Source organism: Stenella coeruleoalba (assembly GCF_951394435.1).
Source record: "Stenella coeruleoalba genome assembly, chromosome: 20".
Classification (NCBI taxonomy): domain Eukaryota; kingdom Metazoa; phylum Chordata; class Mammalia; order Artiodactyla; family Delphinidae; genus Stenella; species Stenella coeruleoalba.
In genome coordinates this window covers 50,601,101-50,628,893 of record NC_137166.1, presented here as the reverse complement: position 1 = coordinate 50,628,893, position 27,793 = coordinate 50,601,101, and the positions used below count along the sequence as shown (strand labels likewise).

The window sequence follows — 27,793 nt, the reverse complement described above, 5'->3', positions numbered from 1 at the left end:
TACGCATGCGTTAAAGCATCGGGTCGCCAATTGGAGGCCGTGAGTCACGGGGCGGTGCGCGGCGGCTGGCGGGGGCGTGGCCGACGGGGCGCGCGCCGCGCTACGACGCCGCTGGTTGGCCAGTGCGAATCACGTGGTTCTGGGCCGCATTGAGGCGCGCGCCGGTGCGACGTCAACGCAGACCACTAAGCTGTCCTGACCTGTGTATCGCCGCCCGGCCGCAGCTGAGTCCTCCGAGGGCCCGGGTCGGGCGGTTTGTTGAGTACCTTTGCGGCCGCCATGGACAACTCCGGGAAGGAAGCGGAGGCGATGGCGCTGCTGGCCGAGGCGGAGCGCAAAGTGAAGAACTCACAGTCCTTCTTCTCGGGCCTCTTTGGGTAAGAACCGCGCCGAGGGGTCCGGCCGGGACCTAGACTGAGAGGACAGAGGAGTCATAGACTGGGGCGGCGATAGAGACGAAGGGCTCGAACCTAGAGGACGGGGTGGGGGCGGCTTGCGGGGTTACGTGACATGGTCTAAGGCAGCAGAGGTGACACCGGCCGAGGGCCAGGGTGCCCGGGTTGTGGCATTGGCAGAATAGTTTGAGGAGAGTCTGTCCCAGATGGTAGAAGGGCCCTGGGCTGAGGACACCCAGGCCGAGGCGACACCATCTGGAGGCAGGAAGGGGACCCAGGTTGAAGATGGGCCAAGGGGCTGGTGGAGAACCTGGGCCGAGGGAGTATGGTCTCAGGCCTTGAAGGGGACCTGGCCTGCCGGGACTGAGGGAACCTGGGAGGGCAACCAGGTCAAGAAGCCTTTTGGAGCTCTAGGAGAACCTATTTGAAGGATCCCAGACGGGCGTCTTGGGTCCCTGGAACTGAGGACCCCTGCCCGAGGGCTTCACCTTTCCAAGGCCTGGGGCGGTGGATTTGTGTGAACGCAGGCTCAGGGCGCAGGGCTAAGGTGATCCTGGGATGATGAGCCCAAGTCTGAGATGTGTGAGGTGTCTGGGATGGGTATGGCCTTGGTCACGGCTGAGTAGTGTAAGGGGACCTGACACCCTGAGATCTGAGCAGAGGAATCCCTGGGGTGATGGAGTTACGGCTTCCGAAGAAGCCTGGACTGGGAGGCTGGAGACTAAGGTGGGGTGAGGCTTGATTTAGGAACTGGAGGGTTAAAAGGGAGAGATGAGGGAGATGAGTAAACCAAAAGGGGCCGAAGGCCTGCTGTGTGATCCTTGAGTAAGGATTGGGTGGGCATTGTGAGTAGGATGAGAGTGGCGTGCCCAGGATACCGCCGAAGGGGTCTGGGAGACAGAACCAACACCTGCAGTGCGGCAGACATTTCACATAAAGTTCATGTTGGCTCGTAAAAGTTGTTTGGCTGGCCATCCTTTGAGGCATTTTAGTGGCTTAGGAGTGTCAACAGCCATTTCCTGACCTTGGGTAAGCTGTTTAATTTCCCTGTTACAGGGGAGCTTAGTGAAATCTATCTCAGGTTTGTTCCTAGTATAGAATAAGAATGCAAGTAAAGTGCTTAGAATTGTGCCTGGGACGTGGTTATCATTCTGAGAGTGCTAGCTACCATTAGTGTTACTTCCAGGAAGGAAACAGGTGTGGAGCCTGTACGGGGCTGGTGGGGATCAAGGTAGGGGTCTGATGGGAGAAGTGGGGATGGGGGGGTCAGAGCAGGGAGAAACGGTGTGATGAGAGAGGAGATGAAAGAGGTTGGGAACGGAACTCCGGGCCATGGAGATTTAATAGGGTGAGGGGAGGGGGCTTGAGGCCCCGGGTGGAGGGAGAAGAAGGCCGCGGAGGACTGAGGAGCGTTGTGTTGCTCATCGGCCTGGGAGGAGAGCTGCAGTAGGCCGGGTGAGTTTGTAGTGAGTTAGGAAGAACTGTGAGGAGGGGGCCTCATGGAGCCTGGCAGCAGAGACAGGCAGAGGTTGGGGAGGGCTGTGAGGCTGGGAGAGTCATCCAGAAGGCTGGGGAAGGGGCTTGCGGGGAGGACCAGGGATTGGGAGACATGGTGTTAGGAGGTTGGTAAGAAATGAAGTGGGGGAGGGTTCTTTCCAGGAAAGGAGATGGGAGCCGCTCGTTGTTATTTGAGGGTGGATTATGTTTAGTGAAAGAACTTGAGTAACCTGGCTGAGAATTGCCTGGTGTGGAGAAACATCCGGGGCTGATGGCCTGTATTGATTAGGTGAGAAATGTTTTATTTTGGAGGCTAAGAGTGGGGAGAGGGTAGGTGTGTTTCTGCTTCCTTCACAAGGGGAGAAATAAAAGTGCAGTGTTCTGGGGTGGGGCTAAGAGCTCAGTTTTCGGTAATGGTTTTCCTGGGTGGCTTTTGGTGTCTGGTCCCTTTGGACTGGGGGTTAGTGTACTGTTGGGCCGTGCTTGGAGGGAGCAGCTGAGTGAGACCCTGAAACACCTGCCACCTGGTTGGGAAGGCAAGATGAACGCTTGCTAAAACACTAGTAAAGCAAAATTGTCAAATGTGACTAAGGGCTAGATTCCGTCGTTTGTGGGAGGTTCCTGACCTGAGAGGAAGCTGCATGAGCTGAAGGAAGGTTCTGGTGAGGTGTGAGCTGGGCCCCAAGGAACCCTAGGTCATGCCAAGGGAGTGGGGGCTGGGGAAGGTGTTCTAGGCAGAGGGAATTGTGTGAACAGAGGTCTAGTGTGAGGGGAGGTTCTGCCCGAAATGATGGGGAACCAAGATCTAAAGGGAACAGGGATGGCTCCCCAGAGGAGAGACCTCCATCTGGGAGGATGAACAGGAGTTCCAGGGGTACCCTCTGGCGGGGGAGCACTGCTTCAGGCAGAGGATACAGTTTGAGCAAGGCCCAGATGAAGGTTTAATGCAGGGGCTTCCGTGTTAGCCCATAAACGTAGAATGGGCAGAAGGGGGTGAGACTGAACAAGAACCAGGCCCAGTCCTGGAGGGTCTTCTGACAAAGGGCTTGGATTTGAGGAGGTGTTGGAGAGTATTGAGGATTTTAATGGGGGCCTGTCTTAGCCTGTTCAGGCTGCTGTAACAAAATACCATAGGCTCGGTGGCTGATAACCAACAGAAATTTATTTCTCATGGTTCTGGAGGCTGAGAAGTTCAAGATTATGGTGCTGACAGATTTGGTGTCTGATGAAGACCTGCTTCCTCATAGACAGCTATTGTTTCACTGTGTTCTCACATTGTGGAAAGGGCGGTGGGAGGGGTGAACTAGTTCTCTGGGGTCTCTTTAATAAGGGCACTAATCCCAATCATGAGGGCTCCACCCTCATGACCTAATCTCCTCACAAAGGCCCCATCTCCTCATACCATCACCTTGGAGGTTAAGGTTTCAACACATGAATTTTGGTGGGGGACCCAAGCATTCAATCCATAGTAGGGCCAGTGCTGGAGGGTTCCCATTTGCCTTGTAGAAAGGACTGCAGCAGCTGGTGTTGGAGAGAGTGAAGACGGTGACAGTAATAATAGCTGATAACGTTTATTAAGTGCTCACTCTGAGTCTGAGTCCGGCCTGGGCCAGGCGCTTTACCTGTGTCCTCACATGTAGTCCTCACGACATCCCCGTGGAGGTGGACAAATGGGGGCTTAGAGATATTGGTATATTTGCCCAGTCCTCTGGTGAGTGGGAGATCGTGTTCACACACTGTCCTGTCTGATCCCAAAGCCCTCTTGCTGCCACACAAAGTTTGTCCTTGATGCTCGGGCCCATTTCAGGGCACTCCGTTTAGGGAGGATGTTGGCTAACTAGGCGTCTTAGGGAGCTTTCCTTCCTCTGATTCCCCCATCTTCCCCACCCACGTGACAGTTTTCTCCAAACATCTGAAAGAAAGAGCAGGTGTATTCATCCCAGACCCTTCAGCTCCAAGAGCGGTTGCCATGGTGCAAGGCTAGCGCACAGGACAGGGATGCAGACAGAGACCGAGACCCTCCTGACCAAAGCCTGTCTGCCGGAGGGGCCAGCCCGAGAGGACTTGCCTCATGGGCGGGAACCACTCCTGACACCTTCCCTCTGGAACCGGGGTTGCTGGGGTTCAGCGTTTCACAACCCGCTGTGGCTTCCGAGGACTGGAGCGGGGAGTGTCAGGGCTCAGCTTGTCCCTCTTGCTCCTCCTTCCCCTTTCAGGAACCTCAGCGATGACAGCAGCCCAAACTGAGAGGTCTCTGCTCATGTCAAAAGGGCCAAGGAGGGTTGCTCCCGCCTGGGATCGGGGGCAGCCCCGTCACCTTAGCTGTTAAGGCCTTCTTTGCTCTTCGTTGTTTCTGGGCTGCCAGACACTAGGGGGCTTTGGTGCACCAGCAGCCTGGGAGGGAGGCTGTACCAGCCGGCTCACAGATCCGAGCTGCTTCTGTACCTTCCCTCCCCTCCTCAGCTCCCCAGCCAGGGCTCAGGAGATGGGAGAGCAGCCCAGACTTCTGCTCTGGAAGCAGCAAGGTGGCGATTTCCCAAAGACGATGCAGTTGTGGAAAAGGAGAGGGGAGATGCAAGATGCGCTTTTTCTTCCTGCTGCCTGTCTCCCGAGGGATCCAGACTTCTCGCTGTACCCCTTTGGGATTGCGCAGATTCCAAACAGTGGTTCTGTTCCTGGTGCTTTTTCTCGTCCCTGACATCTCCCCGTGACCCCTTCCCCCAAATCCAAAATAAAAACTTCTTTCCACTCAGATACCAGTGTGTTTAGCTAAGTTTCTTCTTCTTTGAACTGAAGATCATAGTAATACCTACTTCGTAGGATTGTCCTAAGGAGAGAATGAGGTTATGCATGTGAAGCGCTGCGAGCATGGTGCCTGACCCTGGTGAGTGCTTATTAAGTGCTTACTATTATCAACAGTATTAGTATTGGGTATTGTGATTGGAAGTTGAGCCCGAGGCGCTGGAGAACTAGAGATAACGGGGTGCTTTCTGTGCACAGACAGCAGCCTGCAGATCAAATGTTGACACAGTTCCTGCTTGAACCGCTCTTGGGCACCAGCAACCCCTGGGAGCCCTGGAGGCTGGCTTTCCTGAGGCAGAGATTGCGGCCAAGGTCCTCTGGGTAGGTGTCCCCCATCCAGGACCCCCCTGGGCCCTTGGCTGAGGAGTGCCGGCTTCCAGACCACCCTCCACCTGCAGAGCACGCAGGACCCCGGGGTGCCGGTGAGCTGGGCACCGAGGTGACTCGCTGTCCCCTGCCAGCTGCCAAGATCCACAACTTCAAACGCAGCCTCTCTTGCCTGGGCTCAGAGTGGAGGCTTTCCTGAGGGGACACAAGGCTTCCAGGGGAGCCGGCTGTCATTTCCCTGCAGTCTGAGGGTTCTGCCTCTCTTGATGGATGGGACCCTGCTGTCTGCTCACACAGAGGTTTCAACACTCCTGTTTGGAGTGGGGCTACTGAGAGGCAAGGGTCTTTCCAAAACATCTTTTAAGAATAGGAACCATTGGGCGCTCTGGCTGGGATGAAGGAATCCTGTTGGGTTGCAGAGGGCATCCGTATAAGAACCATGGGAAGGCCTGCTGGGCCGTGTGGGAGGCGTGGCCGCTGCCTTTGAGCTCACGGGCAGGAGGGCGATGGCCCGGGAACCAGCCCCATCAGTGTGGTGTTCAGTGGGTGGGGTAGGTGGGAGGCCCCCGGCTCTGTGGAAGCCAGGGGAGGGGCGCCGCTTAGCTAATCTGGAGGTAAGGCGATGAAGCCCACACTGCGATGCGAAAGGAGAACATTTCCAGAAGCTGCTCTCTCCGCCAGCCTGAAGCGAGTGATGCTCTCGTTGGCTGAGCACCTGCTGTGTGGCAGGCGCTCTCCTGGCTGCTGCCTGCGGGGGCAGGGGGTGTTCCTTGGGCCTCCAGCAGGCCTGCCGGCTGTGGTGCCTTAGCCCCACTTACAGCTGAGGGAGCAGAGGCCGGGGCACCACGAGCCAGCACCGGAGCCCAGGCCTGCCTGACTGTGGTCCTCGATTTTTCCACCCACCCTGAGCGACTCTAGAATTCCCATTGCCGGGCGGCCGGCAGCCTTTGGGGTGTATTTCTCCTCCTTCATATAATAGCAGCTGTTTGAGCGCCTGCCCCGGGCCTCACTGTGCTGTGTGCCAGGTACTGCGCCTTCTCATCCTCGCGAGACGCCTCCCAGGTCAGGCTCGTTGTCTCTGTGTTACAGATAAAGAAACCAAGGCTCAGGGATCACTAGCCCAAGGCCACACAGCTAGCAAAGTGCCCAAGGCTGACCTCAGCCCAGGTCTCTCGGCCCCCAAGTGCATTCTCTCTCTCCCCATTGCCCGTCCAGGCATTTCACAGCTGGGCAGTTAGTGTGTAATACTGGATTCTTCCGTCATTCCTGGGGCCCTACGGGAGCTCGATGCACCGCAGAGCCAGAGGGGCAGCAAGGGGCTTAGCGCTCATGGGCGATGGAGGAGGAGAGGCCGAGAGATGCCCAGAGACCCCGCGGCTCTGGCTCTGCCAGCCCCGGTGCAGTCGGCAGGGGGGCGAGGCTGGGGGGGCCGCTGCTCCCGGTGCCAGGGGCCTGTTTTCTGATGTACCTTCAGCCTGCCACTCCGTGAGGTGGGCTAGGGCTCAGCGGGGGGCTGGCTTAATGACTCCCTCGGGGCCTCGAGGCTGCTCAGGCTGGCTCCCGCTGAGAGCAGCATTTCCTCCTCAGATGAGGGAAACCTGAGCAGCGCTGGCTGTTTCATCGACCGGAGAGGCCGGAGCAGGCAGGGAGCTTGTGTGCCCCCTCCTTTTCCAGAAGACTCTCGGACACAGGGAAGGAAGCTTCCTGGATCACAGGGTGAGCAAGAGGCAGGGCAGGTTCCCCGGCCCTGCCGCTTCCCGGCAGCATCGGCTTGGGCCAGCCCCTTCACCACTGTGAGCCCCAGCTTCCTCCTCTGTAAGCCAGGGTCATACCTAGAGGGTGACTGTGAGGTTCTCTGTACTGCTTCAGGTGGCACCTGGCAGGCCACTGTAATGAGTCGTGAGGATGCACAGCAAAGGAGAGGAGGTCGGGGCCGGACCGGCCCTTGGGTCCATTCTTCCCGGGGACCTTCAGGCCGAGGAGGGGGCTGAGGGCAGGTGTCTGTGGCGCCACAGAAAGACAGGGGTCTAGGGAGTGTCGGGGACCTAACATGGGAGTTACTCCACCTGCCTTGCCTTCTGAGGCCCTCAGGAGACTGCAGGTTGGGTGGGTGGCTTGTTTCTGGGAGCCGGGAAGTGCCCAGGGGATGGAGAAAGGAAGGAGGGAGGCTGAGACTCTGCCCTGCGGACCCCCTGGCCCGGGTCCCACCGGGCTATCTGTGCATGCCTGGCACCGCCCCCTTCCCTCCATATGGCAGCCACTGGAGGATGGTGGCTGTGCCTGGGAGACCTGAGACTGCTTCCTCCGCCTTGCGGAGGGGAGAAAGCAAAGCTGAGTGGGGTAATTATAGACAGCCCTGCACCAGCCCGGCCCAAACCAGTTCCTTCTATTCCCAGTGTGGCTCAGAGCTGTGTGATGGGAAGGACGGAGCAGAGGCAGCTTGGGGGGATCGGTGGAGGGAGGGACAGTCAGCTGTCACAGGCACTGCCACCTGGGCTCTTCAGAAGATGCAGGGCCAGCTAGCCCCTCTGGCCCTTGTGCAGGGGTCCGAGGGAGGCCTGGTTTCTTTCCCTCAGCGAGTTTGTGGGTTTTGTCGGGGAGGCCACTCTTAGATAAGTGACCTGAAGTGACCTGACCAAGGAGAGAAATCCTGTAGTAAACAATGCAGGTGTATCACATGCGGAGACAGCTTGGAAAAGCAGAGGAGCTGGGCTCTTCTTCCTTCTGCCCGTTCTTGCCTTGCAGAACGCTCCTTATTATAGGGCCTAAACCCTTGTCCTTGCTTCCAGCATGGGGTCCCCCGTCCACCTCTCCAGCCTCAATGCCTGCCACTCCCTGGACCATAGCCATCCTGGTCCCCTTCTCTTCCTTGAACTGGCCGAGTTTGTTTCTGTCTCAGGGCCTTTGCACGTGCTGTGACTGCTGCCTAGAATGTGCTTCCCGCTTCACATGGATGGCTCCTTCGTCATCTCTGGGGACTAAGCTTAAATCTCACATAGTCACAGCAGCTTGCCCTGACCTGCCCATTCAGAGAAGCCCCTCGTCCCCCGGTCCCTCTGCAGTTGTCTTGCTGATGTCCTGTTCACTGAGGGTCAGGCCCTTCTCCTATGTTTGCTACTGTTACCTGCAGTGCTTGGCACGTAATAAATGCTCAGATATTTGCTCCCCAGTTGAATAAATGGCTATGTGAATGGTTTCTCCTTCAGGATTCGCCAGGGACCCGAGCCATATTACTTTCCCCTTTGATGACTCCACTTCCATCTCTAAAGCAAGAGGCTAGAGCTCCAGAGATTCTCCTGTCATCGCCTGGTCATGGGAGTGGCCAGGACCCAAGCTTTGAGGGGAAGGAGAAGGCAGGCCTGGAGGCCTGAGCAGATGTTAATCCCTCTGGCTTTTCCACCCGCAGTTAGAATCAGCGAGCCAGCACGGGGTTGGCCCAGCTTAGTCTGGGATCATAGAATTTCAGCCCAGCAGCTGACAGGCCTTGTGTTCTGAGTCTGCCCCGTCCCACTGAGCTGCGACAAGCCAGCTGGGGCTGACTCTGCTCGTTGTTATCACCGGGCTTTGGGCCTCTCCGTGGTGGGACGGGCCATTTCTGCTCCTCCGGGAACCTGAGCTTTTTCAGAGAATGTCTGGGTCTGGAGAGGACTTAATTGCACCCACAAGGAAGGGAAGGATGCGCTAGGGGACCCATGGGGTGGGCAGATCTGTGGTTCGGCCTGTGAGTGCACCTGACTCCTTTCAGAGAACCTTCCAGAGAAGATCCCCCAGGGGGTTTTGTAGCCTGGCCCCCAGGGACCCTTCTGAAATCTCTTCTGCCCAAAACTTGTGAAAGTTCCTCACCTCTCCAGGGCCGGGAGTGGGTTCACTCCAAACAGGGGCCCCAGGCCCAAGGCGTCTTGTGCAGCTGTGGTGGGAAGATGGGGGAACCCAGCAGGGTGGAGTGTGGGAGGTGTGTGTCACCACATCCCTCAGGGCTGCTTTCTGGGGACAGCAGAGGGTGGGTGCAGTGTCAGCACAGCCCCAGAAGGCAGAGGGGAGACTTTTCATCTAAAGCAGCTTACCTGGTGCGATTTGGATTCAGGAAGCCAGGATTCCAGTCCCAGCCACCCTGCCAGCCCACCCTGGGGGTATTGCCTTCCGATGTTACCTGACATGGGACAAGTCACTGGTGGCTGCTTCCCAAGAGGTCAGTCTAGGTCAGCTTTTTCCCTCCCAGATTCGCCTGATCATCTGAATCATCTGAGGCCATTGTTACAGATCTTGATGGCAGGCCCCACCCAGACCTGCTGAGTGAGATCTCCAGGGAGGGTGACTCCGGGGCTCTGGTTTGATTATTATAACAAACATCTGATGTGCATCCAAAGCGTGGGCACGCTGGCCCTGCCTCACCAGCAGTGCAGAGGGCAGGGGTGCTCCCCATACTGCGTCCAGAATTATGTCGGAGGCCCTCACCCTCTGTGGCTGGTGTCGGCAAGGTTCCAGGGCCAGTTGACACAGCGCTGAGGGCTAGGACAGTGAAGATGATTTATTTGTGTGGCTTTATTTTTTTTGTGGGGGGGGTGGCCGGTGGGCAGCCTCACAGCTTGTGGGATCTTAGTTCCCCAACCTGGGTTGAACCTGGGCCCCGGCAGTGAAAGCGCCGAGTCCTAACCACTGGACCACCAGGGAATTCCCATTACTTTGCCATTTTAAATAATCTTGTGCTGAACATCCTTGTAGCTTCTCTGCTTAGTTTCTTTGTTTTTTCTTTCTTTTTTTTTTTTTAGTTTATTTATATATTTTTATTTTTGGCCGCGTTGGGTCTTCGTTGCTGCGCGTGGGCTTCTCTTTGTTGCAGAGCACAGGCTCTAGGTGTGCAGGCTCAGTAGTTGTGGCACACGGGCTTAGTTGCTCCGCGGCATGTGGGATCTTCCTGGACCAGGGCTCGAACCTGTGTCCCCTGCATTGGCAGGCGGATTCTTAACCACTGTGCCACCAGGGAAGTCCCTCTGCTTAGTTTCTTAGGATAAATTGCTAGGAATGTAATTCATTGCTGGATCACAGAACCCAACGTAAATGCTAATATTTAAAATATATACATATCTTTTTTCTCGAATAGGAAATATGCAGACGATTTTAAAATCCAGACAGTCCTAGCGAGGGATATGAGTCTGTCTCCCACACCTGGCACCCAGTCCTACAGACCCCACCTTAGAGAAGAATACTCTATTTTTTGTGTGTGTATTTTTCCAAAAATCTTCTATGTTTACATGTATGTTTCTGTTTTCACCCTCTTTTTCTGTTTTGTTTTAACACAAATGGGAACTTTCGGTGTACATATTTAAGAACAGTATTTCTTTATATGTCTGTATCATTATATATCTGCCTAGTCGTGAATTGGCAGCAACACGCTTTTAGGGTTGAGACGTCTTCATTGGACAGCTGCAGTGTGCAAGGGACAGGGTTAGGGCATTGAGGAAAGGACAAGGTGTCCAAGGATGGACTCTTCCCCCAGAATGCTTTGCAGTCTCGTGGGGAAAAGGGATTTGCAGAGAGCCTGGGATCCAGTGGTCAGCACCGAGCATCTGAGCAGAAAGTGGAGGAGACTGTCAGAGGCAGGGCTCCTGGGGGTGGTTGGGAAGGGCCCCCCCCCACAATGAGGGTCCAGCCCAGACCTGCCCAGCGAGGGCCTAGCCAGCCTTTGCATGGGGGCTGGGGGCCACCAGCTCCATCTCCCTTGAGCCCGGGCAGAGGCCTGAGCTGTAGCTGGACTTGGGAAGCTGGCTTCACGGGGACATGCTGGGGTGGGGCCACCATCCAGCGGGCGATGTAAGGACACATCTCCACTGTCGCTGGGGCAGAAGGCTTGCTTTTTCCTTCTCTGGGGGGGCCTCACTGTGCAGCATGTGGGATCTTAGTTCCCTGACCAGGGATCGAACCAGTGCCCCCTGTATTGGAAGCTCAGTCTTAGTGAACCGCCAGACCCCCAGGGAAGCCCTGGCTTGCTTTCTCTTTGATACCAGATCAGATCTTTCTCTTACCTGTTTTTCCTTTCCCTTTTCCCAGAGGCTCATCCAAAATAGAGGAAGCATGTGAAATCTACGCCAGAGCAGCAAACATGTTCAAGATGGCCAAGAACTGGAGTGGTACGTGACCCCTGCTAGAGCGCCTCCACGGCTCTTCCTCCTCGTTCCCCTCAGCTTCCAGTCCCAGAGGCCTGGCTGAGGCCTCAGCCTTGCAGCTCCCCCACCAATGCCATCTCCAGCTTTACAAGCCCACTGGCCTGCCATCTGGTCATTCCGAGCCCACTGGGTTATTTTACAACTTGGGTCACAGGGCCTTGGAATGAGAACTTAGAGGATAAGGATAAATAGATTATTGAATTCAGATAGACCCATGTAGATTATGAGCTCTTTGAGGGGTTTCTCCTTAAATTCAGAATTTCAGGTTTCCAACAAGGACCTACTACTATATAGCACAGGGAACTGTATTCAATATCTTGTAATAACCTATAATGGAAAAGAATGGGAAAAAAGAATATATATATATGTAAAATTGAATCACTGTGCTGTACACCTGAAACTAACACAATATTGTAAATCACCTGTACTTCTACTAAAAAAAAAGAAAGAAAGAATCTCAGGTTTCCATGGAAGCAGTTCCCTAATACTTCCATCAGAGTCTGAATTCTGGGCTGGGGATGATTCAAGTGGTTCCGATAATAACATTAATCATGGCTCCATTTATTGAGCACTCTCCTAAGCACCAAGCTTGCATTATTTAACTGAATCATCACAGCAACACCATGAGCGTCAGTACCATTAACATCCCCATTTCACAGATTTGGAAACTGAGGCTTGGCCCAGCCCTTTGCCCAACACGCCACGACTAGTGAGTGACTGAAGCAGAATTCAGAAACCAGAACTCTGACTCTGGAGCTGGAGGGCTTAACCTGCCCCATGTGGCTTCCTGACCTTTGGAGCCAGAGTGACTTGGATCTGTGTCACAGCTCAGGCTGGCCACGTGACCCCAGGGAGGTTACCTGGCCTCTCCAAAACTGTTTCCTCCTTAGCACGGCAACAGGGAAAGGAACGGTCCTGACCCTGCGGGGCTGTCATGTGGGTTCATTGAGATCAGTCGTCCCCACGCAGAGCAGTCAGCCCAGCACAGTGGCAGCTGCGAGCTCCATTTCCCACTCCTATTAGCAGCACCCCTCCCTCTAGAGTGGGAGGGGAAGCCCTTAGAGAACTCCAGTCAACAGACTGGCAGACTTCAGGAGCACTTACAAGGTCCCCAGCCATCTGTGTGCTCTCACTCCAGTTGGGGCAAGACACACACACACAGACAGTATCATAGTATACTGGAAGGGCCTCTTCCCGGAAGAGGGCATCCCAGGTCACGTGCCTCCTGAGACTCTCACAGGCTGTGTTGGTGGGCGGAGTGGCCCTTCTGACTTGGCCAGGAGGGGTATGGTCAGACCCTGGCAAGGCTGGAGCTTGGGCGGCGTCCGCCAAGGAGAGGTGGGTGGGCAGGGAGGGGCTCTTTTTTTAATCTTTTGGCCGCACGGTGCGGTATGCGGGATCTCAGTTCCCAGACCAGGGATTGAACCTGTGCCCCCTGCAGTGGAAGCTCAGAGTCTTAACCACTGGACTGCCAGGAAAGTCCAGGGAGGAGCTCCTGGAGGTCCAAGGGGCCAAAGATCTGTTTGGGAGCTACCTGCAGGCCTGGAAGAGAGGTTCAAAAAGCCAGCGCTCGAGCCCTTTGGGGGCTGACTTCATAACATGGCTTCAGACATCAGCAAGATTGGATCAAGAATATCAAGCAAAGACAGTGTTGAAACCCAGGGAGGAACTTTCCGACTACAAAGGAAATGAAACCTGGGATGGGGCTGTGAAGGCAGGGTGTGGAGGCACAGGGCAGAATGGACTGTCATTTTCTGAGAATATTTTTGGTGTCCTGAAAATTAGAAGAGCTTTTTCCTAAGCTTTCATAGCATGTGTTATGCCTAGAGCCAGATCCTATGTGTATTTTTATATGCTCCTAAGGTAACAATACCATTAGAGAAAGAATATTTCTTTTTCAATCGCATAGATGGTGCTTCTCTCCTAAAATTTGTCACCTCCCTCCTTCCCCCAAATATTCAAACAAAAGTCTTAGGCCTTTTTTTTTTTTTTAACTTTTCCCCCAATGATACTACTTCTCTGGAAATTCTGCACTCAAGTTTGGAGCCCTTAAAAACAAGAAAGAAATCATGCATAGTGAAAACCTGGGTGGCTTTGTCTAGCCTCCTGCTCTATAGGTACAGGATGGGGGCCAGGCCCTCTTGTCCTCTTCCAGCTCAGGAATTCTGTGATTTGGACTCAGCTGGAGGAGGACGAAGGGCAGGGGCCTCAGGACTGAGCTGGCATTGGCCATTGGAGCTCCCAGTTAGCACAGCCCCTACCCTTTGAGGAGAAGGGGTCCCGCTGTCTTCCACAAGTCAGATAGGTTAGGAGCCGGAGACGTGGGAACAGGATGGCTTGGGGCGCCTGGAAGGTGGCAGTTCGCAGCTGAGTACAGGACAGCCTGGGCTTCAGGTGTGGTCTCCGCCTCCCTGCACCCATGGGCATTGGTCCCCATGCTCTCAAGTTCGTGGCATCTCGTCCTGTTTCCCTTTCTGGACGTGAAGCCCCTGGGGGAGTGGACATTGTGAGGCCTCCTTGCCACTCAACCTGCCGCGACTCTGGACGAGGGACCGGCATGTGGACAGAGGCAGGGGAGCCGGAGAGTTAGATTGAAAGGGCTGGGGGCCGTGCGGGGAGAAGTCAGTCTTGGAAGGGGAGAAGCAGTGGGGGGTCTGGGGTAGCTGTATCCTGATTGCCACTCTCTTCCCCAGCACCCCCGAGCAGCCCCATCCCACGGTTCAGCCGGCACTCTGCCGGGGATGCTGTTTCCAGGCTTCCCTGGGCCGGGGGTGCAGGCAGCAGCTCTGGGGTCAGGAGGCCCGAGGTCGAGGCCCGAGGTCTAGGCCTGCACCTCGGCTCACCCCGGCTAGGCTCTTCCTCTCTCGGCGACTCTGCCTGCCCCTGGAGAGCTCGACCACCTCCCCGGGCCCTGTCTGAGCAACCTAAAACGTGGAGCACCCCCCTAAGACGGGGATCCCCCTTTTCTGTTCCAGCTGCCGGAAACGCCTTCTGCCAGGCAGCCCAGCTGCACCTGCAGCTCCAGAGCAAGCACGACGCGGCCACCTGCTTTGTGGACGCCGGCAACGCGTTCAAGAAAGCCGACCCCCAAGGTGAGGGCCTCTGTGGGCTGCTGGAGCTGGCAGCCCAGAGCGCCAGCTGAGCCCCAACCCAGAGGAGGCCTCAGGTTTCCGACCCAAGATAGTAGGCAATAGGCTGGCCCGGAGGCGCTGGCGCTCTAACTTCAGAATTGGCTCCCTTCCGGCTGGCGTTGGCATCGCGCTCCAAGCCTCCGCCTCCCCTTCTGCTCTGTGCCTGCAGCTGATCGCTCCCCTCCCCTCCTGGAGCCTGGGAGCATTTGGGAGTGGGAGTTACATTTCAGACCCACCGCATGCCAGGAGAGAGGAAAGTCTGTTCTGTTGTCAGAATTAACATGCGAGAGGGGGTGGGAGGGGGTTCAGAGACCAGCCAGGTAGGAGTTGCTGCCGAAAAAGGAGCGGAAATTATCCTAACCTGGCTTCCCTACCCCCTGGGGGGTGGGGATGGGGTCAGAGAGAACCGATCCCAAAGATGTAGCTGCAGAGAACAAGTTCCTTAAAATGAGAGCGTGCTGGGGACAGAAGCCCAGTTTGGGACTGACTCAGTGTGAGGAAACCGTTTTTGTCCCCCTGGGCTCATTCGGAAGTAGAAGCGCAACCCAGTGGGTACCAGACTTCTGGATTTCGTGGAGCTGGAATTTTATTTATTTTTTTTGTGGTACGCGGGCCTTTCACTGTTGTGGCCTCTCCCGTTGCGGAGCACAGGCTCCGGACGCACAGGCTCAGCGGCCATGGCTCACGGGCCCAGCTGCTCCACGGCATGTGGGATGTTCCCGGACGGGGGCACGAACCCATGTCCCCTGCATCGGCAGGCGGACTCTCAACCACTGTGCCACCAGGGAAGCCCGGAATTTTATTTTATTTTATTTTATTTTCATTTATTTATTTATTTATTTATTTCCCGCTTGCGTCTCCCCGGAATTTTATTTTTTAATCATGGTGCCAGACATTGGTTGCCAACTTTTAATTTTAACAAGCTCATTTTTTTTTTTTTGCGGTACGCGGGCCTCTCACTGCTGTGGCCTCTCCCGTTGCGGAGCACAGGCTCCGGACGCGCAGGCTCAGCGGCCATGGCTCACGGGCCCAGCCGCTCCGCGGCACGTGGGATCTTCCCGGACTGGGGCGCGAACCCGTGTCCCCTGCATCGGCAGGTGGACTCTCAACCACTGCACCACCAGGGAAGCCCAACAATCTCATTTTTTTAAATGACCATCTGCTATCACTATTCACTCATAAGAGAATGGGAAATATATGAATATTAATTTTTTTAAAAGAAAGGAGGTGCATCACCTTGGGATAAAGGCCTATCCTTCCCAAGAGAGGGCAGTTGTCACCAGTGCCCGGGGGTCTCTCCAAGGATCTGTGAGCACTGGTTCACACACCAGCACTGGGGAATTGGTGGTGGATTCGCTATCGCCATCGGGACATCTAGTTCCCAGTGGAGGATTTGGCGTCTGTGTGGACCAAGTAGCTGTTCTCTGTTCCCAGACTTGACGGGTGGTTCCTGTGTAGCCGGGTGTCTCACACGTGTGAGCTCAGGCTCAGCAAGAACCGAGGGGAGGCCTTGTGACTGGGTAGGCCGCCGTCGCTCCGCACAAAGCTAAGTGCACCTGGCTGGCAGCGCTGGGCCACAGCCGGCCATGTGGTGATGTGATGATGACCCAGGGTGACCTTGGGTTTGTTTTCAGCTCAAATCACCCAGGGAAGTCTGTGCGTCCCCCGCAGAGGGCCCCCACCCCCAGCTTGCCTTCTCTCTGGGAAACTGGTCGACCTGCAGACGCTGCCCTAGCATCTGTGACGTTCAGCTGCTGCTCCAAAGTGACTGGAAGGACTGATGTCTGGGGCGGGAGCTGAGGCCAGGCTTCATGGCATGTGCACAGCGCCACTTGCTCTTCGAACAAGCCCCTGTGCTTCCGGGGGACAGGCCCCACCTGGCACCATGATGTCGCGTCCTTCCCCAGCTTTTGACCTGAGCCTTTTCAGCTAGCAGCAATGCTCTGCAGGGTGTGTGGGGGGTGCTAGGGCCCGGGTCTGGGGTGTGGCCCGGTGCCTAGCCTCTGGAAGAGTGGAGAGTGGCTGAGGCGTCGGTGGGAAGGCAGCAGTGGTTAGGTGTGGTGACGTGCCCATCTTGGGGCTCAGAGGCCAACTTGGTTTCTCTAGGGATCAGATCAGCGAGCCTGGTTCTCTGCCCTGGATGCTGAGGTGGGAAGGGGTGGATTTGGTGCTGGCGGTGGCTCTCAGGGAACAGGAGGCGCTGTGGCACAGGGGAGAGCCTAGTGTGGGCAGAGCCGGGAGCGGTGCCGGCTGGGGCTCCAGCTTTTGGTGCTGAGCCGGGAGCGGTGTTGGAGCGGCAGCGTCCCTGCACCACCGCATCTCGACTGCCCACCCCAGTCAAGGAGGGTGGGGCTCACTGTGGTCTCTGAGGCCCGGGGGAGCCTGCTCCCCTGTGACCTCGGGGAGACACCTAATCTTTTGAGTCTCCATTTCCTGGTCTGGTAAAGCAGAGACCACACGTAAGATAAAGCACAGATGTGCCCAGCACAGCCCCTTGAGTGTGATAAACGTCCAGTACGGGGCAGCCCTCGGCTCCCATCAGATGGGAGCCCGGCCTGGACACCCCCTGCCTCCACCCCGTGCTGCTTGCCGTGTGAAGCAGAGCCGGAGGGCCCATGTGGATCACTGCCGCGTTTCCCCAAGCAGGCGGCCAGCTCCCTGGGGCCTCGCTGCTTGCCTCACCTGCCTCAGAGGCCTCGCCCTGTGTCAGCACTTCGTACAGGAGTCCTGGAAACGCCCCCCTCCCCACCACCGACAGGCAGCTGAGCCTGTGCCTGGGACTGCCAGGGTGGAAGGAAGCGATTAGGCGCCTGTCACTGCTCTCCCTCTGCGAGTCTGCCCTGAGTGTGGGCCGAGGGTGGCCTGCTGCCTCCTCGGTGGCTGAGGACAGAGGGGGGAGGTGATGACCACAGCTGTCATTGGTTCTCAGCCACTGCCGGCTGCTATGGGTAGACTCAGGCCAGGGAGCTGGGCCCAGGGGTGCGTGTGTGCGCACACGTGCACCCAGGGCAGGGCAGTGGCCAGACCCCCACTTGCCCTCCCCCATGTGCTCCCCCAACCTCACTGCCAGCCTCACTGGATACCTGCTGTGTACCAGACACATGGCGTCTTCCTTCTACCCATTCCACTTCTTCGTGGGGTTCTGCGATTTGCCCCCTTGTACTGAGGAGACCTGTCTCCCTAAGCCAGCGCCTTCCCCTCTCTGGGCCTCAGCCCTCCCTGCCCACCTTCTGGGGCTGGATCATTCCCAGAGCCCCTTTCTGGCTCCCAGTTTCTGCAGGTGGCTGGTCGGGGGCAGGTGTGCCGGGGTGCGCGGGCTGTTCACCCCCGGGGTCCTGGTGACCGGAGATAAGCTGGTTTAGCCAGTATGTTAGCAGGTAATCCGCTAGTGCTCTGGCTGGGGTGGCAGCTGGCAGCCTGCCGCTTTCAGAGACAGCTGTCCTGGAGCGAGGGGACTCAACCTTGTGACTCCATGCTGCTGCCTGCGGGTAAGCCTTCTTCCCCTATTGCCACCGCAAAGGCCGTCTTGCTGACGACACTCCAGGCCAGTGCCAGCAGGCCCGGGGCGGCCGCTGCAGGGGAGCCTGTCCTGCCAGGGGAGCTTCCGGCCTACCCCTCCAGGGCTGCTAACCTCACCCGGGCAACCTTTGCCACTCTGCCCATAGGTGCCTGCTTGTGCGCCCCATCGTTCCAGGAGAGGGAGCCTGTGAGTCGCTTGCAGGGGGGACCTGCTGGCCGCATCCAGCCCCCTGGGTGGAGAATGGAGCAGGGTGGGGTGTGCACAGCTCCCGCACTGCAGCCCTACCCCTGGTTCCTTACTCTCCTTACCACTAGGTTGCCAGCTCGTCAGTTACTTCCAGAAATGCTCTGTCACAAAATCTGTGTGTGTGTTTTAAAGTAACACTGCTTCAGGCTGTATTTGTTTGTGGTGTTCTCTCCCTTTTCTCCTTCTCTGCCCCTTTTTGCTTTCTTTCTCTCTTCCCTGCTGCCTCAGGCTTCCCCCATCAGCCTCAGAACCTTGACCCAGTGGTGTATGCTCTCTGAATATTTTAGGGGTCCCGAGGGGGCTTTCAGAATTGGACCCGACCTACCAATCCTCCCTCCCCCAGAGTAGTGCTCACAGACACCCCCTTTTGGCCTGTAAATTTGGGGAGGGCGCTTGTGGACTCCCTGAAGGGCCAGCCACAGGTCTGGGCCTGAGAGCCTCTGTTCACATGTCTCCCTGCGTGACGAGACCATTAGCCCCTTGAGAGCAGACACCGGGCCTGCAGTTTCTTTGCAGCATCTCAGCCCAGTGGGCCCTGCTGACTTTGGAGACCCCAGCGGCAGACCAGGGGGCTTACAAATGCTGGACTGTGGGGTGAATTTTCAACCTTGCCCCAGCTCAGAGCCCACCTGCTGTGGTCTGTCCAGGTTCTCTGTCCGTCTCCTTCCATCTCCCCCAACACCCTTTCCTCCTGAGATGCATTAAAATGGTGTTAAAAAAAAATCCACCCGAGAGCTCATCTCTATCTGCTAGAAAATGCCACCCACTCATGCTTCCCTCTATCCTCCAAATAACTTGTCAAAAAAAAAAAAAAAGCCTTTCCCAAATTTAAAAACTTGCAAAAGGTGGTACAACAAAGGTACCCCAATTCTTCCTCCCAGGTGCCACCCCAGTGTGTGCGTTTTGTCGGTGAAACCTGTGGCTTGAGGAGCCAGCAGGCAGCAGTGCCAGGTGGAGAAGGGTGCAGAGGGCTCTGCTGCAGGGTGGGATGTGGGCAGAATAGTGGAGACCCCAACTGCAGGGGCCTCAGCATCACAGCACCCAGCCGCCTCCTGCCGCAGACGGAGGCCAGGGGATGCAGCTGGTTCAGGGTCCCACCGTGAAAGGGTGGCAGAGCCCAGGTGGGACCTGGCCGTTCCTCCGATGTCAGCCTTTGCCGCCTCTGCCGGCAGCTCATCCTCAAGGGCAGGGCTTTGGCAGGTCTGGCCCAAAACACCCACGGGAGTCTGGCCACCAGCTGGCTATGCCCTGTCCCAGGGGTTGCTGGGATGGTGGTGGCGTCGTGTTGGCCCGGGGGAGAGGGCAGCTGTATCAGCAGGGCTCCCCGAAAGCATGTGCCCGGCAAGTCACAGCAGAATAAATTAGCCTGACCAGGTTTCCTGCATCTCGGGGATCCCCTCACCTTCCCTCCCTGCTCAGGTGCGTAGCCCTGGCCTCTCCCAGTGCAGCCCTGCACCTTCCTCCTCTCCTCGGCCTCTGCTGAAATGACTTCACCTTCTCATTTCTCCTCCCTGCCTTCCTTTTTCTCTCCCCAGAGGCCATTAACTGCTTGATGAGAGCAATTGAGATATACACAGACATGGTAAGGGTCACTGCGTGTCCTGTCCACCCCGTTCCAAGTCCTACCATATTGCCCCAGCCTCCCCTCTCCTCCGGCCCTGAGAGCAGGCGGGAGACTGGCAGGGTGAGGGGTGTCACCGGAGCCGGGCTGGGCTGGCTGGGTCCTCACGCAGCTCCTCACCAGCCTGGCTCCTGGTGGCAGCTCCCAGCACGTCACAGGGGCTGGCGGCCCCTCCCCAGGTCCTGCCTCTGGCCCCCCACAGGCCGTCGTTGTCCTCACTCGTAGACGTCACTGCTGTTGGGGTCCTCGCGTATCCGGTGCGTTTCCCTTTACCCAGACACCCGCCGCCAGCGTCCCATTTGATTTGGGGAGGGTAGGCAGGGCCCAGAGTCAGCTCAGCCCCTGCCCTGCCCCAGGGAGCATCCCCATTGACAGATGAGGTCCAGAGAGGCGGCTGCTGGCCTGAGGCCAGGGAGCCACGACAGTGGACCAGAGCCAGGCCCTGGCTCCTGTCAACTCCACTTTTTGCCCCTTCGCACTCTACCTTTGTCAGACCCCTCCCTTGGGCAGGAGCGTGGGCCCTGCCTCCTGCCGGGTCCAGGGCCATGCTGTAGTAGTGTCATTACAGCGGTGGTAGCGGCTGCCATGTGTTGAAGCAGATGCTCTGAGCTGGGTGGTTTAGTCTCCCCTACAGCAGCCCCGTGAGGTGGGCACTGTTGTCATCCCGTTTGACAGTCAGGAAAGAGGGTCCCAGACAAGAGACATGACTCGCTCAGGGCCCCACACCTACCAACAGGAGTCGCTGAGACCCAAAACTAGTCCTGGCTGAGCCCAGGGCCTTGCCCCTTCCTGCTGCCCTCAGCAAGGAGGTAGCCATGGACCAGGCTCGTGTGTGAGTGGCGGGCCAGGCATCTGGACCCCCACCGGGTGGAGGCAGGTAGGAGGTGCTCAGCCCCTCTGGGAGCTGGAAGGCATCCTTGGGGAAAGCCCTGGGTGCCTGCAGGGGAAGCTGGAGCAGGGGTTGACCTGTGAGAAGGGCTGTGTGGCCACACGGGACAGGGAGGCCGGGAGGGAGGCTGTCTCTTAGGCAGCGGGGAGCCTGTACCAGGTGACTCTGGGTTGGTCCTTCCGCCTCTCTGGACCATCTGTCACATGCCTCCTTGGGCCAGAGCTTCTGGCAAGTCCCTGTGCAAACGTTACCTCGGTGTTGCTCCATCTGCCTGTGTCCCCTGGAGACTCTGTGGAGGGACATGCCCACTGTCACCCAGTCAGGGCAGCACTCGGACCCAGGCCGCTCATGCTAGAGCCTCCCTTTTAAGCCCCGTGCCCCTCTGTCTCTTGGGACCTTCTTCTGCACACCTCCCCTCCCAGGGGCGGCTGAGGATCCAGCTTCGGGGACCCGGAGGGGTGTGGTTGAGCTGGGACGGGGCACTCAGGACGCCCTTCGTCCTGAGGGCTCCTTCCCACGTCTCACCCAGGGCCGGTTCACCATCGCGGCCAAGCACCACATCTCCATTGCTGAGATCTACGAGACGGAGCTGGTGGACATCGAGAAGGTCAGTGGCAGGTGGGGCCAGGCCAGTGGCCGGGGAGGGCTGCCTAGGCCAGTCCTCTGAGACCAGGACAGGAGCACGGGGCACCGGCAGAGCCTGGGTAAAGGGCTCCGGTGAGTCCCGGGCCATATTGCGCCCAAAGGTGATGAAGGCTGCATTGGCCCCTCGCCCTCCCCCCACCGCCCGTGTCTCCCCAGGCCATCGCCCACTATGAGCAGTCTGCAGACTACTACAAAGGCGAGGAGTCCAACAGGTACCCCTCCTGCCCGCCCCAGCCCCTCGGTGAGGGCCCCAGACCCTGCTACCACCCACCTCCCTCCCCTCTCTCTGCCCCATTCAGCTCTGCCAACAAGTGTCTGCTGAAGGTGGCTGGTTACGCGGCGCAGCTGGAGCAGTATCAGAAGGCCATTGACATCTACGAACAGGTGGGGGCAGGCGGGGCGGGCATGGCGCCCCATCCTGCCTGCCAGTGCCCCTCGTCCTGTCTCTCATCCTCTCCAGTGCCCTGCCCTCCCCCCCCATTCTCTGCACTTCCCTCGGTCATCCCCACGCCCTCACCCTGTGCTCCGCCTGGCTGAACACTCTCTCCACCCACAACCCCATGCGGTGTCACCGCCCTCTTCCTAGACGGGCCCTTCCCACACTCCTCACAGGGCGCTTCCCAGGCGGCCCCAGAGTGAGGCCAACTCTGAAGAACCAGAGTCAGGGAGAGAGTGGGAAGAATTGCGAGGCCCGGGGTAGCCAGAGGCAGCTGAGGAGCCTGCTAGAAGGGGCCCGGGAGGGGGTGTCCCCTGGGTATGCAGGCTCCCCTCTGCTGGGCGGGGAGGGCTGGGGTGGGGGGGGGCCAGCCGCCCTGGTGGGCTCAGCCTGGCCAGGAGAAAGGCAGGCAGCTGGCCTCGGAGGAGAGCGGGGCGGGCGCCGCCTCTCATGTTCCCGCAGCCTGCCACCCCTCTGCCCACCGATGTGCCAGCCTCCTGTCGGGCCTGACAGCAGGGCCGCCTCTCCCTCCACCATCGCGGGCGCCTTGGGAAGCCCACGGACACCTGGCCTCAGCCCTGTGGCCACACCCCCACTCCCCATCATGCCCTGGTCCTCGGTCACTCACAGACTGGTTGCTGACTTCCCCAGGGCCGGTCTCTCTTCTCCCTGCCCTCAGGGTCCTGGGTTAACAGGGCCCCACTGGGGAACAAACCCACTTCCCAACTGGCCCCCAAGTGCCTGGCAGTGACCCTGGCCCTCTGGCTGCCCGCCTCCTCGTGCCTGCAGGTGGGGACCAATGCCATGGACAGCCCACTGCTCAAGTACAGCGCCAAGGACTACTTCTTCAAGGCGGCTCTCTGCCACTTCTGCATCGACATGCTCAACGCCAAGGTGAGCCCAGGCCCAGGGGCCCACCCAGAGCTTACCCCACCCCCCCCACACACAGGGTGACTGCCCTTGGAGCACAGTGTCTGTCACTAGGCCGAGTCACCTCTTTCCCCTTCGGAGGGTAAGCCCCTCACTCACGTCTGGCCCCTGGCATTCGGCCTTTGAGCAGGAAATGCTTGTTTCTATCCCTGATTTCACTCGCTCAGTCCCTGTAGCCTTTGAGTTTCCAACTCCCGACTTGCTCAGTGCCAGGCTTTTTCTTTTGTGGGAGCACTTTTTGAGTCCTTACCGCACCCCATGAGGTTGATACCATGGTTACCCCATTTTACAGTTGAAGACACTGAGGCTGAAACCAGAGTCCCTTGTCCAAAGCACATGGCTAGTAAACTGCAGCCCCAGGATTCCAGATCTTTCTGACTCCCAGTGTCATGATTTGAACCAGAGCCTAAATGCCAGACCCGCTTGTTCTCAGGGCTTCTTAGCAAGAGAGGGGTCCGGGCTGGGTGAGGGGTTGGAGAATGGCCAGGGAGAGGAGCTGGGTTCTCCTGGCGTCTGGGATTTCTTGGCGTCTCCAGCTGCCCCATCCTCAGCCACATGGTGTGTCTGAGCCCCACCCTTGCTCCCTTTGCCGGCATCCGGCAGGGCAGGTGAGAGCTTGGGCTTTGGGGTCAGGCCAGTTCAGATCCCCAACACGTCCCCTGTGCCCTGAGGTCACTACCATCTCTGGATCTGTTTTCTGCTTTCAAAATAGGGTCACCATCGTTTGACCCTCCCCGGGTCCTCGTGAGGGTTAAACGTGAGAAGTGCCCGGCGTCAGGCCTGACACATAGGATGGGCTGTTATGAGGCAGTACCAGGCAGCTGTTGCCATTGCCCCTACCCTGGGTGGATCGGGTGCAGGAGAGGCACTGAGCACCGGCCTGGGGAACCCTCCTCCCTCCCCCAGGCCCCCGCCGCCCCCCGTCCCCTGCAGCTGTCTCTGCAGCCAGGCTTGCACTGAGCTCAGCTCCGTGAAGCACAGAGCCCAGTGTCACTGGAGGCTGGGGGGTGGCGCAGACAGCTGACTCGGGGCCAGAGCGGCCCCCGATCCCCTCGGCTGCCGGGCCAGCTGCTCCGAGGGCCCTTCTTTATTAACTTGTCCCCTTCGACCTCCCCTCCACCCTCGCCGACACTCAGCTCGCTGTCCAGAAGTATGAGGAGCTATTCCCTGCGTTCTCCGACTCCCGGGAGTGCAAGCTGATGAAAGTGAGTGCCGGGGGCTCAGGCCAGCGCTTTCCTGCGTCTGCGCTTGGAGCGGGGCGTGTGGATGGGAGTCTGGAGGCTTGGCTCTGGTTAGCACGATCACCGAGATTTGTACAGTACTTTTCAAGGGTCTTTTGTTTCCCCCTCGTCTGCCATTTGGGTCACCAGTTTCTGGATGAGGCAAGTAAGATTCAGTCAACAATGGAGCTGGGGGCAGAGCTGGGAGGCTGCGGGATCTCACACGCACACGGGCACGCGTGCACACGTGATGTTCTGTGTTAGTGATGCGGAGGGCAGGGCTGGAACACAGCCCCTTTCTTCCTGTCAGCATGGGAGTCCCCCGGACTTTCACTCACCCAGATAGTGTGCGTGTGAATCTCATCCAGGTCAGGCCTCAGGCCAGCCTGGGCCCCTGAGCCCCACCTGCCATTCTCTTGCAGAAATTGTTAGACGCCCACGAGGAACAGAACGTGGACAGCTACACCGAGGCGGTGAGTGGCTGGCAGGGGTGGCTGCCCTTGTCAGATGTGGTCCCATGAATTTCACACTTTTTTTTTTTTTTTTTTTTTTGGCCGTACGCGGGCCTCTCACTGTTGTGGCCTCTCCCGTTGCGGAGCACAGGCTCCAGACGTGCAGGCTCAGTGGCCATGGCTCATGGGCCCAGCCGCTCCGCGGCATGTGGGATCTTCCCGGACCGGGGTACGAACCCGTGTCCCCTAGCATCGGCAGGCGGACTCTCGACCACTGTGCCACCAGGGAAGCCCAATTTCACCCGTTTTTGTCTCCAGTCCCAGCCCCTGGCCATGAACTCCTTTCTCCAGTCGCTGCAGAATCCTCACAAGTAGCCCCAAGAGGTGCGGGGAGTGTTCTCCGCTTTTTAGAGATGATGGCACTGAGGCCTCTCGGGGCCAGAGCTGGGGTTGGAGCCCATACCTGTCTGCTCCTGAAGGCCAGGGTCTTTGCACCACTCAGAGTCCCCCTGGGTGAGCAGTTCGGGCTGTCTCACATCAGGCACTTCGGGTGGTCCTGGATGTGCAGGGAGGGAGGGAATGAGTCGCATCATTCCCTCTCCCCTCCCCGACAGCAGGAGGGAGGAGGAGCAAAGGGTGCCGGAGAGGCAGCATTGGGAGGGTCCCCCTTTCCAGCAGCTTCCCCGATAGAACCGTCCCATGGAGATGTTTCTCCCTTTCCTTACCCTGTTCTGAGCTTGGAACTCAGTTACATCCAGCTTAGGCCCACGTTATGTCTTCCAGACTGTATCTGTCAAGCATGTCTCTCCCTGGGTGCCCATCACCAATCGTAGGCCTCTGAATGATGACAGAGACGAAACTTGTCAGGTCCATCCCGCCGCTTCGTCATGTCTCCAGGCCTCAATTTCCCATCCGTAAAACAAGAAAACTGGACTTTTTTTTTTCAACCATAAAATCTTTCTTCCCCCCAAGGGAAGCCTCACGCCCAGGCCAGTAAAGACACAGAAGGGAGCCGCCCCGGCTTGGGTCGGGGCCCACGCCTCCCCTTGCTCCTCCCCGGGGACTGAGGCTGACAGGGACACGCCTGGAGGCTCTTGGGAACAGAGACCATGGGCTAGGATTGGTGACAGGGCGGGAGCCAGGCGCGGGGTGGGCCGCCCCTCCTGACACCGGTCCCCCGGCGCACACAGGTGAAGGAGTACGACGCCATCTCCCGGCTGGACCAGTGGCTCACCACCATGCTGCTGCGCATCAAGAAGACGATCCAGGGCGACGAGGAGGACCTGCGCTAGGCCCGCCTGGCCCCCTGGCACCCATCTCCCTGCCCCGTCCGCTCTCCCCCAGCCTGGCCCTCCAGTGAGGATCGCGAAGAGCCCAGAGAGGTGGGGCCCGAGACGTTGGCTGCGAGACCTTCCCTCCTCCCCGCCAAGGAGTCTCGCAAGCCACGGCGCAGGCTCCGCACTGCTTCGGGGGCCCCTGAGGCTAGGCCCGCTGGCCAGACGGTCATACTCTGTTCCCGCCGCATCCCTTGCCCCCTGCCCCTTTATTTAAGCCCCCGGAGGTACCCTTCTCCCCCCCCGACACGCAGAGTCATTGATGCAGACCTATTTGCTGTGGGTGCTGCCAGGGGTCAGGGTCAGCATCTGGCCCCCCATCTCCCAACCAGCTGAGTCGTGAGGTTGGTGTCTGTCTCTCTACCTTTGTCCCCCAGCCGAGCTCTGAGCCCACGTAGCCGCCGTGATTTGCTGTCACTCCTGGGGGTGGGTTCCTCCCCCAGCCAGCACGGGAGCCTCCCAGCCTCCTGCAGCCCTCACCTCTCAGGGTAGTCCCAGGCCCTGGAGCTCCGAGGGTCATCCCCATGCCCACCCCTCCATCTCCACCCTGCGCTTCGAGGTGTTGTTGGTGGGAAGCTGCAGCTGCCTGAGGAAGGAAATAAAAGACAACACTTGTGCATGAGTCTCTTCCTCCTCACCTCTGCTCCCTCCTCACCCTTCAGGGCCTGTGTCCCCTCTCCCTCGCCCTCCCACCTTGGGCTCTGGGTGTGCTTCCTGGGAAAGAAGAGGGCAGGTTTAACCAGGAGGATGGGCTGGGTCAGAGCCTAGAGAAGGGAGGCCCAGGGCTGGTGGGTTTGGGAGCCATGGGCTTGGGATCTTTGAGCTCTGGGCTTTCTGGTCCTTGGTTTCCTCAGCTGGGATGATGGGTGCCAGTGCCCCTCCCCCAGAGCTGGCGGGAGGATGGATGCATCACCGGTGATAAGAAGGGTTGGAGGAGGCCCACCAAGTCTTCCAGCCTCACACCCCACGTCCGTATTTCCCTGCAGGGAGGGCTGAAAGCCCCAGTGGCACTGTTCCATCTGTTGAAGGGGGGCAGGGAGCGGCTTTGGCGGGCGGAGTACAAGGAGGACCGAGTGGGTATGGTGAGTGGGAGAGGAAACAGCGGGAGCCCTTTGCCCAGGAAAGGAGGGCAAGAATCAGCCACCTCCTCCACACTCCAGCATGTGGGCCTGCCTGTCAGGTGGACAGTCTGATGTGCCTGTGCTTCCACCCGGCACTGGGCTGGGCAGGGCGCTCCCCACTTTGGAGTAGGGGAACAGCTGGAGGAGGGTCAGTGCCCAGTTGCAGACTCAGTGTCACAGTATGTGGCATGATGTCAGGAAGTGAACAGGGGCTGCAGAGGAGGTGCTGCCTGGGAAACCAGGGCAAGCTCCTCTGAGAGCTGCTCCAGCCTAGAGCCTGGAAGGAATTCAGGAAAGGTTCAGGCTCAGTGTGTGTCAAGAGTGGCCTCTCTATGACACCCTGTCCTGCCCCTCTGTCCCCTTCAGCTTTTCCCACAGCTCTAATCGATTGATAATGGCTGCCTAGAGCTCAGTTAAGACTCCTGAGATCTCAGTTTGATTACCAGTGTCTGCCTTGGCACAGGCTGAAGAGTTAAGTAGTGTGAGAATCTGTTTGTGCCACCCATGACCTAAATAGTGATTCTCAACCCTGGCTGTGCTTTAAAATCATATTAAAAGTGCTCAAGCTTGGGTTGCACTCTGATAAATTGTGATTTGATTGAAGTTCCCCACCCTTTTGGTTTTGGAGAGTTTTTTTCCATAGGTGATCCAAATGTGTACTTAGGGTTGGAAACCACTGAACAGGACAGTTCTTTCCTTTCCAACCCATTTGTTTATTCATTCACTCAAATATGAAGGGAATGTGGTTTCGCGGTTACCAAGGGAGGTAGAAGAAGCCTGAAGAAAACATTGTTCAGAAGCAGCAGAACCAGACCCCACCCCCATTTACTCAGCAAGTATCTACTCAGCACCTACCGTGTGCCATGCCCTAGCTCAAACCCTGGGATTACAGCACTAAATAGCATAACCAGATCTGGAGTGGACACGAACTCCTTTCTTTTCACCACCCTCCAGATCCAGTCTGCCTTTGAGAACTCTCCTCTCAGGGCTCTTATGCAACAGTGTCCCAGGTGCTTGGCAAAGGGCCTGGTACATAGTTTTGGGTTCTTAACATACTTACTAA

The 27,793-nt window shown here is 57.9% G+C and overlaps 1 protein-coding gene across 2 annotated transcripts; it reads left to right on the top strand.

Moving 5' to 3' along the window:
- Nucleotides 1-129: 129 nt before the first annotated feature.
- Nucleotides 130-26,244, top strand: NAPA (NSF attachment protein alpha). 2 transcript variants are annotated; one of them, XM_079906810.1, is made up of 13 exons: nucleotides 130-377; nucleotides 4,893-5,015; nucleotides 11,070-11,149; nucleotides 14,161-14,277; nucleotides 19,618-19,664; nucleotides 19,883-19,960; nucleotides 21,122-21,199; nucleotides 21,394-21,449; nucleotides 21,537-21,621; nucleotides 22,463-22,567; nucleotides 23,740-23,808; nucleotides 24,246-24,296; nucleotides 25,466-26,244. In XM_079906810.1, exons 1-13 carry the CDS (start codon nucleotides 280-282, stop codon nucleotides 25,565-25,567), a joined length of 1,089 nt encoding a protein of 362 aa, XP_079762936.1. In that variant the 5' UTR covers nucleotides 130-279; the 3' UTR covers nucleotides 25,568-26,244. The 2 variants fall into 2 exon arrangements, with proteins under 2 accessions (XP_079762936.1, XP_079762935.1); XM_079906809.1 differs by lacking the exons at nucleotides 4,893-5,015; nucleotides 19,883-19,960 and having other exon boundaries at nucleotides 25,466-26,242.
- The last annotated feature ends 1,549 nt before the right edge of the window (nucleotides 26,245-27,793 follow it).